The 15782-nt window shown below is 37.0% G+C and overlaps 1 protein-coding gene across 1 annotated transcript in view; it reads right to left on the bottom strand.

Moving 5' to 3' along the window:
* Window positions 1–15782, bottom strand: part of FZD3 (frizzled class receptor 3) — a 102241-nt gene that overhangs the window by 85534 nt on the left and 925 nt on the right. The window contains exon 2 of the mRNA XM_067745271.1: window positions 6649–7177. Coding sequence (XP_067601372.1) covers window positions 6649–6837 — 189 coding nt within the window. The 5' untranslated portion in view covers window positions 6838–7177. The remainder of the gene's footprint in view (window positions 1–6648; window positions 7178–15782) is intronic.

Below are 15782 nucleotides of genomic sequence, written 5' to 3'. Positions count from 1 at the left end.
TTTCTAAAATTAAATTTCTGCTTTCTTCAACGAAGGTACAAGACATGGAACCTTCTATTCTTTGTTCAGATTCAAATCAACCAAGCCTTTGTGCTCTCATTCTCTTTCTTCTTTGAAATTTCCATTCCTGTTACCATAGGAACCTTCTAGCTGACAAGCCCTCAAGCATAGCAACAGCCTAAGCTTAGCAAGGAGTGTGAAAAGGGGACAGAGTCAAAGGCCAAAATTTGACTCAAGAGAATCAGAATTCCAATCTTTGTCACTCTACAAAGGGTCTGATAACCATAGAAACTGTATCCTACTAGGTTTGGGAATATTATGACTAAATTCACTAAATGTGAAACCAAATGTGGAATGGCATTGAAAATTCAAAAATGGTATTCATTCTATTTCAGATCCAAATTAGAGTGAGAAATTATTAAAAAACAACTTTTTAGAATAATTTTAAATGATTAAAAATAAGACCTTTTAAAAACCTTTTTGTAATAATAAAATTCCTAATGAGAAAAGGTCTAAAACTTTAAGAATTATACTTTATATATACATATTAAAAAAATTCTAGGTCTGCAACAAAATACCTTTAATCCCACAGATCTGCTTTTCTTTTACAAATCTTACTTTTTAAATGTCTTATGACAGCATATTAAATACTTTCCAATATTCTTTCAGTGCGTTGGTTTGCAGAAAGATGACATTATCACAGGCCTATATTTATCTTCTTAAGTCAAATGGGAGTTTCCAGAGCTGCCCATAAAATTTTTTTTTTTTTTTTTTTGCGGTACGTGGGCCTCTCACTGTTGTGGCCTCTCCCGTTGCGGAGCACAGGCTCCGGACGCGCAGGCTCGGCGGCCATGGCTCACAGGCCCAGGCGCTCCGCGGCACGCGGGATCTTCCCGGACCGGGGCACGAACCCGCGTACCCTGCATCGGCAGGCGGACTCTCAACCACTGCGCCACCAGGGAAGCCCTGCCCATAAAATCTGACTTTTCTTCAGAAAGTAAACTTTTTTCAAATATCATGAACAGTTGTAAATTTTGGTCTGTCTCAAAAGATAAAACTTCACAAACCAAATTCCATCACACTTAGTAATTTAATTTAAAATAAGTATTTTTGGGGCTTCCCTGGTGGCGCAGTGGTTGAGAGTCCGCCTGCCGATGCAGGGGACACGGGTTCGTGCCCCGGTCCGGGAAGATCCCACGTGCCGCGGAGCGGCTGGGGCCCGTGAGCCATGGCCGCCGAGCCTGCGCGTCCGGAGCCTGTGCTCCGCAACGGGAGAGGCCACAACAGTGAGAGGCCCACGTACCGCAAAAACAAAAAACACACAAACAAAAAAAAAGTATTTTTAAGGCATTCTTTTAAAGTGATTTGTCACACAAGAAAATCAATTAAAAATTTAAAAGCTATTTTTTTCCTATAGTCAGAAATAACTAAATGCAATTAACTCTCCACTACTTGTGTGTACATTTTTCAATTTAGAAGTTTCTTAATTCCTGGTTGGTTTCCCTGTCACACAATAGGCTTCTCAATCCAATTCACTAGATTGTTGTTTGCTTAGGGAAAACTACCTTATTAATATTAACCTAAACAACAGATAATAAGAGAGGTAAATCTGCTGGATAATGCATATATTCTAAAGATATAAGCAATGAATTTCAAGAATAAACATAATCAAAGAAATTTCATTTCCTAAGAAGCCTATCCACAAAATATTACTGGTAGAAAGGGGTATATTATTCTCTTAAAAACAAACAGAAAATCCACCTTTCAAGGTTAATTCAAATATGATCTGCAGCTATCTCTTCTACATATGATCCTTCTCTCTTTTGAATCCTCTTAGCACTTTATGCCTATTTATGGCATTTACCAAGTTCTTCCTTAAGTTTCAGTCATTCAATCAAAATACACTTAATAAATACCAAGTCTTAGACACTGCAACTGGGAGGTAGACAAAAAAGGACAGCTGAGATTTTTAAAAATAAAGTTTCTGTACTAATTTTACTATTTTGAAAACACAATGTGTTTCTTACAGAAAAATCAGAAAATACTGATACAAACATTAAATGAAAAACATAGAAAACACAAATAAATTGTGCTAATTCAGGAACAATCACTGTTGGCCTTGGCAAAAATCTCTCCAGATCACTTACTCTACATGAACATGCTTTTTTTTCTTCAACTAAAACAGGATGATACTACACGAAATGTTTTATTATCCACTCCTTTTTTTTCTACTTATTAATGCATCAAGTACAACCATTAGAATATGACAGGCAAAGATGGAGATGAGACTATTAAGGCAGAAAGAACATGAGAGGTCTAGAGATGAGAGTTGGTTTGCTTTATTTTTTTTCTTAATTACCCCACTTATAAGTGTAAACAAAATGTTGAAAGCTTCAAGTCATTTTGATCTCCACTCCCCCCACCTCCTGCCAAAAAAGGGCAAAGTAAAATATTAGTGTTCACAGGAAAGTGGTATCTTTGGTATTGGTAAGAGGATTACCATTACCATCGCCAAAAAGCCCATCACTATTTATCAATTACAACTTCAAGAGATTAAGTGCTTAGGTACAGCACTATAACCACAACCATGACTACCACCACCCCTTCGGAAGACACAGTTTATAAAGTTCATTAACTCACTCAAACATTTCTTTAGCAATTATTATGTGTTAGGCACTATGTTAGCTGCTGGCCCTACAAAGATGAATAAGGACATCAACAGCAAGCTCTGCTTTCAAAAGCAAATGTCCTTCAGTAAGAACTGAATTTAAAAAATGAGGACAGGGGCTTCCCTGGTGGCGCAGTGGTTAAGAATCCACCTGCCAATGCAGGGGACACGAGTTCGATTCCTGGTCTGGGAAGATCCCACATGCCGCGAAGTAACTAAGCCCATGCACCACACTAACTGAGCCTATGCTCTAGAGCCCGCGAGCCACAACTACTGAGCCCACGCACCTAGAGCCCGTGCTCTGCAACAAGAGAAGCCACTGCAATGAGAAGCCTGCGCACCACAATGAAGAGTAGCCCCCGCTTGCCACAACTAAAGAAAGACCGTGTGCAGCAACAAAGACCCAATGCAGCCAAAAATAAAATAAATAAATAAAATAAATTTATATAAAAAAAATGAGGACAATCTCGTACCCATTAGAATGGCTATTATTCCAAGACAAAACAAACAAACAAAAAACCCAGAAAATAACTAGCACTGGTAAGGATATAGAGATATTGGAACCCTCGTGCACTGTTGGTAGAAATGTAAAATGGAGCAGCTGCTATGCAAAACTGTGGTGGTTCCTCAAAAAATTAAACATAGAATTATCATATTATCCTGAAATTTCACTTCTGCGTGTATACCCAGAAAAAGTTTAAAGCAGAGAAACAGATATTTATACATCCATATTCATAGCAGCTATATTCACAACAGCCAAAAAAGTGGAAGCAACCCAACTGTCTGATGAATTAATGGTTAAACTAAATGTTTTGTATATACATACAATGAAATATTATTCAGCCTTAAAAAGGAAGGAAATTCTGACACGTGCTACAACGTGGATGAATCTTGAAGACATTATGCTAAGTGAAATAAGCCAATCACAAAAGGACAAATATTGTATGATTCCACTTAAATGAGGTACTGGAGTAGTCAATTTCTTTTTGTTTTTGGCCAAGCGGCCCAGCTTGTGGGATCTTAGTTCTGTGACCAGGGACTGAACCTGGGCTCGCAGCAGTGAAAGCGCGAAGTCCTAACCACTGGACCACTGGGGAGTTCCCTGGAGTAGTCAAATCCAGAGAGAAAGAAAAAAAGAAAGAAAGAATGGTGGTTGCCAGGGACTGGGGAATGGAAGAATGGGAAATTATTGTTTAATGGGTACAGAATTTTAGTTTTGGAAGCTGAAAAAGTGCTGCACAAGGATAGTGTGATGACATACCAAGGCAACTGTACTTAATGCCACTGAACTGCACACTTAAAAATTGTTAGGATGGGGGAATTCCCTGGTGGTCCAGTGGTTAGGACGCTGTGCTTTCACTGCCAAGGGAAGGGGTTCAATCCCTGGTCAGGGAACTAAGATCCTGCAGGCCGCACGGTGCGGCCAAAAAAACCCAAAAAAGATTGGAATGGTAAATTTTATGTTATGTATATTCTGCCATAATTAAAGAAATCTTTTTGAGGACTATCTATAAACGCTACTATGGAATATCCAGGATATACTGTTCAGTGAAAAAAGCAAGGTAGAGAAAACAAACAGTATGACACTATATCAAAGGAAAGTGAAAGAATATATAAATATAGACAGATACTGTATAAACATTTTATATAATTGTTATATTATATTTACAATTTTTAATGGAAGGATAAACAAAAAAACTTTAAAAAAAGACTACCCCCTAAGGGAAGGAAAGAATAAGGTGGAGGGGAGAGGGCCAGAAACTAGACTTCTCTGATTGTACCTTGTCCTATATATAAAGTTCTGAAACATAATTATAAAACAAACTTAAGCAAAAAAAAAAAATTTTAAGTCATTCTTTAAAATCAAAATGAAACACAAACCTGAACTGTGTATTGAATTAAACCAAACAGAGAAGTACTTAAGTAATAAAACACAGTAATTTGACTGTACATCCTTGGTGAAATACATCCCTCAGGACTAAAAGAAGTAGAAAGAAATCTAAAACTGCTTTCAGTAATTACATTGTTAGTAATAATACTGCTATTATTCTGAAATTATATAATGTCTCTATATAATAAGGTTTCAGTATAAGAGAAAAACAAAACTAAAATTTTAAACTGTTAAATAAAAACTCTGCAATATGATTTAATTGCAAGTATCAGTATAAACTCATGATGTACTTTCTTTTTAAAAAAAGTACTTCCTAGCTCTGTCTATGAAAAGGCCTAAAAATGACTAACCTAGTATAAATAAGCGTAACACCCAGATAGGAGTCCGTGAAAATCCTTTCCAACTAAAAGGAACCAGTGCTCCCTAAAAAACCTGATAAATCAAGGTCTAAGGCAGAATTTTATGAAATGAGGTTAGATCATACCAGAAAGCAAGGAAGCTATTAGAAACCACTAGGGTAGTGTCAAATACACTTAGGAGCTACCTTGAAGCGGCTCCCACTACCAAAGACAGAACAATTTGAGCCCTAATAAAATAATAACTGCAATGAACTGAAACACATCAAATATGGTAAAAATCCATGAGTTCATAATGATACTTAAAAAGAAAAAAAAGACCTCATTAGTCACTTTTGAAAGATTCTTATGAATCAATTTATTATCCTAAAAACTAATAAAGGAAAACAATCAAGTATTTATCCTGTCTTTCTTATAAAAACTGAACACAAGAGTAACTTAATAGTCCAATAGTCAAAGAGGAAGTTTCTGTTTATAAAGTAGTCTGGCTGAGAAATGAAGAATGACAGAACTAGAATATCACCATTTTGCAAACCCCTAATAAAATTATTGACCTAAGAGATGATCGATGGCTGCTAAAATTACAAAGAGTAACAAGCAGACATTACGTGCCTACGAAGTATTCTTTCAAAACAAAAACAGAGACAGAGGAACATGGTAAATAACATCACAGGGATGCAATCTGCAAAATAAAACTATGAGAAATAGGGCAAACATACTACAAGAAAAAAGGGAGAGGGGTAAGGGAAGGAGAAACTATAAACTGTGACATCAGTTGAATGCATTGCATGAACTCTGATTTAAAAAGTCAACTATAAAATAAACTGTGAACTTCTAAGAGTAATTTAAACATTAATTGTATATTTGATGATACAGGTATGATGTTTACATATTTTGAAAGAGTCCTTACTTTATAGAGATATATACGGAAATATTTATGGATGAAATTATGGTGTTTGGGATTTGCTTTAAAGCAACCCAGGTGGGTGTACAGTTATAAATGAAACAAGACTAGCTATGTGTTGATAATTTTTGAAGCTGGATGATGGGTATATGGTGTTCATTATATCACTCCATACATTTCTGTCAATATATAACTGAAATTTTCCATAATAAAAAGTTACAGGGAGGGACTTTCCTGGTGGTCTGGTCGGTCCAGTGGTTAAGACTCCGCCTTCCAATGCAGGGGACACGGGTTTGATCCCTGGTCGGGGAACTAAGATCCCACATGCAGAAGGGCATGGTAAGACCAGGAAATCACTTTAACTATTTAAGAAAATTCAGATACTGTAAACCACCAGCCTAAGGCTGAACAAAAGAACCCATTTTCAAAGTCATGTTCCCTTCAATATTTAGTAACTGAATTATGAGTACTATTAGTATAGTCTGTTCTTTAAAGTTTTATTATCAAAAACAGAAAAGATGTAATCATATCATAACTTGGACAATTTTAAACTTCTGAATGGCTATTATCTCCCAAGTTCCAGTGCTTCAAATTTCTTTATAAAAGAATAATGTCTGAAAACTAAGATGAGTAACATTCCCCAAACATGAAATCTTCAATCCATTAGAGTTTGAACCTAAATACATAACTTTTTAACATGTAGTTTTAAGATGTAGTTAAAAACAACATTATTTTCCTGTTGTCTATCAGACACATTCATTAGCTTGGTTAAACAGGATAATACAAGAATCATTTTCTACGACATGTCAAATAATAGATCAAGTCTTACCTCCATTGCTAAAGCTGCTGTCTGTTGGTCATAATGATTCAGAAGATTAGGCATGAAGGTAGTATTATAAGGCAAATCTTGGCACATCCTCAAGGTAATAGGTTCACAAGAAAACAAACTGTGCCCACCTATATGCCTCACAAACAAAGTCAAGGGCCACAGAATGAAGACGATCCAACTCACAGCCATGCTTCCTCGACTGAATGAGAATCAGATGATCAGGCCTACTCAATATGTATGTTAGATCTCTATACACTTGCAGGTCTCAGCTTGAAAGTACTTCTTCTATCTTTCTGTTAAGTTCTTCAAACAGAAATACTCTTTGCACCGTCAGAGGTTTGTTAACTTGGTCTCACAAAAGGCATTTGTTTTTGGTTTCACAATATGGGAAAATGACATCATCTTGCCTCTTCTTTTCATTTTATTACATAGGGCACCACTTGGCCAACAGATCAAGTTGATCAACCACATTCCCAAACAACAGATTCCATCTTAGGAGAAGAGCTATTTCTTCCCTTGACTGAAATATCTGAAAAGAAATTTTTTAAAAATGGGAGAAATTAGTCATTTCCTCTCAAAATATTATCGACTTGATATTAAAATCTTTGATTAGCTCAGTATAGTTTCAGGATACAAAATCAGTATACAAAAATCAGTTGCGTTTCTATACACTAACAATGAACTACCAGAAAGAGAAATTAAAAAAAAAAAAATCTTTGATGAGAGATATAATACTGACCTAATAGATAAAATACATGGGTATTTCATATAGTATAGTTTTTCTACTTTATCATTTATGGTATAGATATATAACATAAACAGCATTCAAAGGCAAATTCTCTTCCCTCAGTTGCCTATATAACATATCGTTTAATTTCCCACCTATGATGGCAATTTTTCATTTGTCACAAGACATAATTGATCCATTTTGAAAAATCTGTATGCTGTTGTCCTAAACTTTATTTAAATATCTGCCACGCTTATAACCTAAGTTATTTCATTTAAATTTTATTATATGTGTTTTAATCATTAATAGTGCAGTTTTTACATTAAATGATTTGGCAGATGGTATCTGTGAAAGATGTAAAATATAAATAAATAGAAAGATATGGATTCAAGCCTCTTTATAGCTCTTTGACTCACTTCACTTCTCTGAACTCAGAACTTTCCTTCCTGAAAATAGCACCTCCCTAACAAAGATGATTTATGAGTGAATTATGAAGTAATACATGTAAAATTACTCTATAAAAGGTAAAGCAACATCAAACATTAGGTAGTTTTATTGCTGAATAACAGCTGATACAAAGACTACTATCAACCAATACTGAACTGGCAAACAGAAGATTCTAAAAGTAGTATCAGGACATTTTCCCAATATTACTTCATCCTTTTAGACAGTACAAAAATTTAGTACCATAGATGTAGAAACATTCGACCAACAAATGCTTCATTACACACAGCCAAGTTGCAGAGACTAGAAATCATCCCTAGAAAGTTATAGCAGGAATAGGAATGATTCCCAGTTATAGTTTCTTCCAAGTTGTAGAATCTTTGACTTGACACTACTTTTCCAGGGGTAAAAATATGCATCTCATTTGGGGCTGGAAGGGTATAGGTGGAGTGGAAGGCAGGTCTGGCAGGAAAAAAGCATATACTAAGCTATCATACTTTCATTTGGTTTCATAATGATGTTAAATTTGCTTTTATTTCATTTTGTTTCATAGATATTAGATATTTCTGTTTGCGGTAGACAGCCTAGATTGGGAAAACATGAAAAAGACAGGTTCAGAAATTCTCAGAGACCCGGGTTAACAGACAACTTAAATATATACTAGGGCCCGTGAGAGCTTAGACCTTGAGACCTGGAACTGGGTTGGCTTAAGCAGGGAAGGAAACTGTCCTCTGTCCACTGACTATCAATGACTGGGACCTCTGCATCCCAAGCTTTAATTACTAGGCAGAAAAAACTATTTGGAGAAAGTAAAGCAATGGCTGAATCGTCCCAATTTCTCCCCCTAGTATTTGGTCTTGAGTAGTGGACGGGAAAAGGAAAGTCTGTGGCCTCCAGAATTAGGAACACTAAAGATACAAGCAAACCTGTCCCCAAACATCGAATCTCTCTAATACTGAAATCTCTAAACCAGAAATATTTGCAAAAGCTTCTGGGCCTGCCATATTTTTTCCTCCTTCAAGCTGGTCCCAAAAATGTGATGTCTGGCTAAAGAAAACTGATAATAAACACAGTCATTTATATTTAAGCTTAATTACCATGCAGCACAGTAACAATTATGCATATCATTAAATGTGTCAAATAACCACTGAAAGCTTTATTTGGTTACAGTATTAAAACATCCATATAAGTTCCATCTTTGTAGTTTGCTGCTTATGTAGCATGTTCATCTGCTTGCAATTAAAAAAAGTTAAAGGGGGGCTTCCCTGGTGGCACAGTGGTTGAGAGTCCGCCTGCCAATGCAGGGGACACAGGTTCGTGCCCCGGTCCGGGAAGATCCTACATGCCGCAGAGTGGCTGGGCCCGTGAGCTATGGCCGCTGAGCCTGCGCGTCTGGAGCTTGTGCTCCGCATTGGGAGAGGCCACAACAGTGAGAGGCCCGCGTACCGCAAAAAAAAAGAAAAAGAAAAAAGTTAAAGGGAACATTGCTCCCTACTGAATATGTATATAACAATAAAAATTTCAAAAATTTCACTTAGACTAATCTATTTTTCAAGCAGTATGGGTTTCAAATATATGGTTCAAAGAAGACTACCACATAAAACTTGAGGAAGAAACTAAGCAATAGCTCATTGGGTTTTTGAAACTAGATGAGAAACCCCCTTATACTTCTGCCTACTCTATTTACTTGTTTTTCTCTCAATTATTCCTTTTGCCTCATTTACAAGCAAGGCTCCCCACCACCTTACAAAAGTGCTTTCCTTTATGTACTACGACATTCAAATTTTCATGTATCAGGACTTCCCTGGTGGCACAGTGGTTAAGAATCCGCCCGCCAATGCAGGGGACACCAGGTTTGATCCCTGGTCCGGGAAGATTCCACATGCCATGGAGCAACTAATCCCGTGCGCCACAACTACTGAGCCTGCACTCTAGGGCCTGCGTGTCCCAACTACTGAGCCCACATGCTGCAACTACTGAAACCCATTCGCCTAGAGCCCGTGCTCTGCAACAAGAGAAGCCACCACAATGAGAAGCCTGCGCACTGCAACAAAGAGTAGCCCCTACTCGCCACAACCAGAGAAAGCCCACGCACAGCAACAAAGACCCAACGCAGCCAAAAAATAAAAATTTCCACATATCAAAACATTTTTGTAAAATTATTATGTTAGGCTGGGGTATAATCTTAATACATCAAGAGTAGTTTATGATTATTAAAATAAATAAGAAAAAAAACCAGTGGAATGCCGTGAGTCAAAAAGAAAAATAGGAATAGTAAAAATCTTAAAGAATTTATATTTCCCCCAAATCAGAGGTGCCCTAATCTTAATGTGTAGCAGATTCATAGATTCCCCCATAAGTCTAAGAAATTGGAACCTCTGGAAAATGATATGCATTATAATGATTATCTCAGGTTCTATTACAGGTGATCTATAAGTCATATTTTGAGAAATGCTATCCTAAAATAGAGTAATTTAACAGTATAGGATATTTGTACATAATTGTGTGCTTAGCAAAAGTAATACATAAAATGAATTTTTTAAAAAGCAGGTAAAGAATACTTTAGTAGAAAAATGGGAAAAAGACATAAATTTACAAAAGAAATACAAATAGCCAACAAACACATGAAAAGATATTCAACTTTACTACTAAAAACATGTGAACATGATATATAACATTTTTTCCAATCAGATAGGCAAAAGAAGAATAACAGAACACAGTATAGGAGAGGGTGCAGGGAAAAGAACATTTTCAACATTCCAACACTTTCAAATACTATACGTTTTTTTTTGGCCGTGTGGCTTGCGGGATCTTAGTTCCCCCACCAGGGATTGAGTCCAGGCCATGGTAGTGAAAGTGCCTAACCTCTGGACTGCCAGGGAATTCCCCACTTTCAAATACTACTGGTGGGAATGTAAACTAGTTGGTATTTCAAAAAAAACAGCTACGTACATCAAAAGCCCTTAAAATGTGTACAATCTGATCCAGAAAACCTGTTCTATAATTTATTCTAAGAGAGTAAACACAGGGACTTCCCTGGTGGTGCAGTGGTTAAGAATCTGCCTGCCAGTGCAGGGGACACAGGTTTGATCCCTGGTCTGGGAAGAACCCACATGCTGCAGAGCAACTAAGCCCATGCACCACAACTACTGAGCCTGCGCACCCTAGAGCCTGTGCTCCACAACAAGAGAAGCCACCACAATGAGAAGCCCGCGCACCACAACAAAGAGCAGCCCCCGCTCGCCACAACTAGAGAAAGCCCGCGCACAGCAACAAAGACCCATGCGGCCAAAAATAAATTAAAAAAAAAAAAAGTAAACACAAGTACACATGATGTATAACCAAACTGTTAGTGCAACATTGTTTATAAAATAAAAACCAGAGGCAATCTATAAGTCTACCAATAAGTAACTGGTAAAACTATGGTACAACCAATACATAATATACTCACTAAAAAAGATGAGCAGGATCTGTACATGTTGACATGGTAAGACAGTAACAATAAGTAAAAAATAAAATTTAAAAATGGTTTGCAAAACAGCATATATATATATATATATATCACTTTTGTCAAAAAGATACATACACAGAACAGAATAAAACTATTTCAGTGGTTTAAAAATAAAATATTACAAGGAATTCCCTGGCAGTCCAGTGGTTGGGAGTCCACGCTTCCACTGCAGGGGGCATAGGGTTCCATCCCTGGCTGGGGAACTAAGATCTCACATGCCTCGTGGCCAAAAAACAAAAACAAAAAATTATAAATAAAATATTATAAATGCTAAAATTTTATTTAAAAATCTGTCGTATATTATTTGTGTATGGGATAATTTAACTCTGCTAAATCTATAAATGTGTGCTGACTGGCTGACAAGAATACTAGCTGAATCACTGATTTATTGGCTGCTAATTATGCAACAAGCCAAGGGACACAAAACTGTCCTACTGGGCTTCCCTGGTGGCGCAGTGGTTGAGAGTCCGCCTGCCGATGCAGGGGACACGGGTTCGTGCCCCGGTCTGGGAAGATCCCACGTGCCGTGGAGTGGCGGGGCCCGTGAGCCATGGCCGCTGAGCCTGCGCGTCCAGAGCCTGTGCTCCGCAACGGGAGAGGCCACAACAGTGAGAGGCCCGCGTACCGCAAAAAAAAAAAACAAAAACAAACTGTCCTACTGTAGATAGTAAGAAAAGCAAAAAACTGATGATCAACATAGTATGAGTCAAAAACTGATTTTCAATATTGAAAAAAATCACATCACTTATCAGCTGAATCAAATGTTGTTATACACAGTTTTAAAAAAAACTTTTTTTTTTTTTTTTTTTTTGCGATAAGCGGGCCTCTCACTGCTGTGGCCTCTCCCGTTGGGGAGCACAGGCTCTGGACGCGCAGGCTCAGGGAAGCCCTAAAAAAAATTTTGATATGTATTCTAAACTGCTTTTAAATAACATAATGAAATATCTGCTTCTAATCAAGATCATGTGAGTATGGGTAGCAACAGTCATTTTTCCTAAGGTAGAATCATCCTTGGAAAAGCTGTAAGTTGAAGTTCTAGACAGCAGGACACAGAGAAGATTCGGGACCCCAAGAGATACTGCCAAAATATAGCAACTCATTAAATAAAGGTTTAAAGTCCTTCTGGCATTCTTAGTGATATTATATTTTTTTACTATAAGAATCTGCAGAATCTCCACTGAATAAAGGGAACTGCTGGATTAACATAACTGGAGTGAACAGCCTCAGGAGGCAGGGTCCAGTAAAAAGTGAGCAATATGGCAACAGTTGCTCATGCCCTAACCCTGAGAAAAGAGGCACATTCAGTTCTCTACAGAGCAATATAACATGGAAAACTGATTTCAGATTAAGCTACTTGATTATCATTTCATCACAAAACAAAAAGGAATAGATACATTTAAACATACACTTTAATTTTTATCAATGTGTAACATCAGGAATCTGGTATTACCCAATTTACCAGTTTTCTTTTGATGACAGAAAGTAAAAGCCCTTAAAATAAATTGAGTATTTGTCCTGAAGAACAGCAATAAAGGGGATGCAGTCTTGGAAGACTGTCTTCCCAGGCTGGCTACAAAGCCAGACCCAAAGAACTCAAGTGGGAAAAGCAGGAGATGGCAACAGTGAAGAGGAAAGCAGGCGGAATCCCAGAAGAAACAATGACAACAGTGGGCCCTGAGGGCTTGTCAAGAGGGTGCTGCAACAAAAGATTATGTTCAGCAATTCTATTCCAATTCACACTTTCTGTACAGAAAGTGATCTGGTTCATCATTCTCAGTTTAGATTTAATTTTCTTGACACTCTATAAATGTAGATAACATTTTGCATTTCCAATTCAGAAATACCATCTAAAGGTTGCCTCAAACACGGTGGCTACAATGGGAACAGGAGAAATATTCCTTGTCTTTTTTCAGAGGAGTTTTCCAAGAATGCATTACAAGGATTAGCAATGACTACCTCTAAAGAGTTTCTTCTCTCAAGTAAATTACAGTCTTGTTGGAGAGCAAAATATACATTCAGAGCATACTCACTGCTCTAAGTGTTAGGTTCCTTTTCCTAAAACCCATGTGGTTTTTGGCCTTTTGTTTTCCATATCTTATTACTTAAAAAATAAATTCATTCTAGAAATACTGTTTCCTGGTTGCAAAAAGAAAATTTATGCAGCTCCATATTTAATTCATAGGTCCCAGATTCCTATTAATCTCAGAGTATCTCCTTCCTACTTCATCTCTGTAATTTTTAAAGTTCATCTTGTCATCTACTGATTACAATGGATAATCTAATCTTCCAGTGTGCTGAGTGATATGGCTTAGAAAGAAAAACAAACACAGGAGAAACAAATACATCTAAGTTCAAAATTTAAATGAATGGTAGGCATCAAAATCCAGTCCATTTTACAAATTATACATTACTTTTAAGACTAGAGAAAGCAGAAGATCTTTTAAAATGAATCTAAAAACAAAACTGGAAAGTTAAAAGATAGCCATACTCTGGACTAAAAAAAAAAAAAAAAATCAGGTGACATTCCAGCCTTGGCTTCCCTTTTCAATTAAAATTTGTTCAGAAAATGGTCTAATATCAAGCCCCTGATTTTTGTTTTCCCTTTAGCATGGTTGTATGCTTTGACTATAAAATTAGTTCAGTGAGATAAAATTTGGGGACCAGGATTTTTTTTTTTAAGCCGACTAGCCTAGTTATATTTATCTCAACCTTCATTTGCAGTGCATTCCTCGGATCCACCAAAACTGTCGCTAGTTCTCAGTATAACAAATTGGAATTCAAAGAGAGATCCATCATTTTTGATGCAATAGTCAGTTAAAATTGCTTCCTAGCCAATGAAGAGTTGTTACTCTTCAAACATTTATTCCTAGCCTTATGGAAATGCCACTATTAAAAACCTTCATTTCTTTCCTCAAGACCCTGCTACACATCTTTTCGCAAACCTACACTGAACAATCTCTCGAACATATTTCAAAGTCTTGCTTTTCATTTGCACTGTTGCTCTTTACGTGGGCAGCTGCAGCTTTAAGCAGCCCTAATTCTAGAGTTTTAGGGGTTAAAAAAAACAAACCTGAGGCCAACACTGCTCTCCCCTGCAAAAGAAGGTAAAGATGAGTAAGAACTGTTTCCTACCACCTGTCTCTTAAAGAAAATAAAGTCAATAGCAGCCTAACATCAACAAACTAATATGCTCAGAATAAGTTTTCAGTATAAAATCTCATAGTTTTACTAACAAATATGAAATTTAAGTTGGGGAGAGACATTTTTTTCCTGTCAAGTGGGAAACAGAGGACTTATTGTGAGTTAAAGACTCCCCTCTCTTTGCCCAATGATGAAGCTTTCACATTGTACTATACAAAGAAAGAATGTGCACTTTACTATTATATTCCCCTCAACCCTCCCTATTTCAAATATCTCAATTATAGGACTCCCAAGAAAAAGCCACCTAAGTGTTCAAAGCACAGAATAAAGCTCAGAGGAATATAGTAGCTAAGATGAAAAAAGGAATGAAAGAGCCTACGGTCCTTTCTTCTTTTATTAATGGGACACTGTGGTAGATTCAAGAGAGATGTGGAGGTAGAGAATATTAGTGGATGAGAAAAAAAAAAAAGTAGGAGGAAAGAGAAGGTAGGATGGTAGGCTTTACTAATCACCTTCTTATTTTCCTGATAGTTTCAAAGCCCTTGGGGGGTAGAGGAGGAACATGTTATTGCACTAAATAAAAGGCAACCGGGTAAGAGAAGGGCTGCATCTCAATTATCTTTTATCTTCAGCTCTATCCTTGCAAGCCTGCCCCCTTAAGCTTTTACACCACTTTCCTGTCTTATTACCTCTATGCTGTGGTTTGGTAGGTAGTTCAAGCAAATGCTTTTTTTTTTTCCCCCTGGAGGAAAAAGATGGTATTGATTTGCTTAAAAGTACGGATGGAAAGCATTATCTTGAGGAGTAAACGCTTCTTAATAACAAAACTACTGATTTATCTATTCTTTTGACTGTCAGCACACCGCTAAAGGCTAAAAGAAGGCTGAAGAGGGAGGTAACATCCCCAATGTCAGGTCTTTGTTTCCTTGTTCTTGCGGTACTGGCTTTGCCAAGTAACCCAATTCCTGTAAATAAACATGACAGGTCTATGAGAACTACTTCTATAAAATAAGATCTTGTTTGGCTGTTTTTATATAGCAGTTATTCACTTCCATAGCTGCTAGTCTGCTCTGCTGCTCCATCCTTTTAAATTTAGAAGGGAACCAAAATTCAAATTTTCATTTTAATTATGGGCCAAAAACCGGACCTCTTTCCCACAGCAGATATTTTGCAACTTTAAGTTGACTCCTATGCCTGAATTAGTGGCATGTGCTTTTGTTCTAAAAAAAAAAAAAAAAAAAAAAGGAAAACAGAAAGAAAAGAAAAAAAAAGAAGCAGCCGTCTTTCTTTCTCTTATTGAGGAGGTACCTA

The sequence above is a fragment of the Pseudorca crassidens genome, chromosome 7, assembly GCF_039906515.1.
Source record: "Pseudorca crassidens isolate mPseCra1 chromosome 7, mPseCra1.hap1, whole genome shotgun sequence".
Taxonomy (NCBI): domain Eukaryota; kingdom Metazoa; phylum Chordata; class Mammalia; order Artiodactyla; family Delphinidae; genus Pseudorca; species Pseudorca crassidens.
The sequence above is the reverse complement of the archived record's forward strand: the minus strand, read 5'-3'. Positions and strand labels throughout refer to the sequence as shown.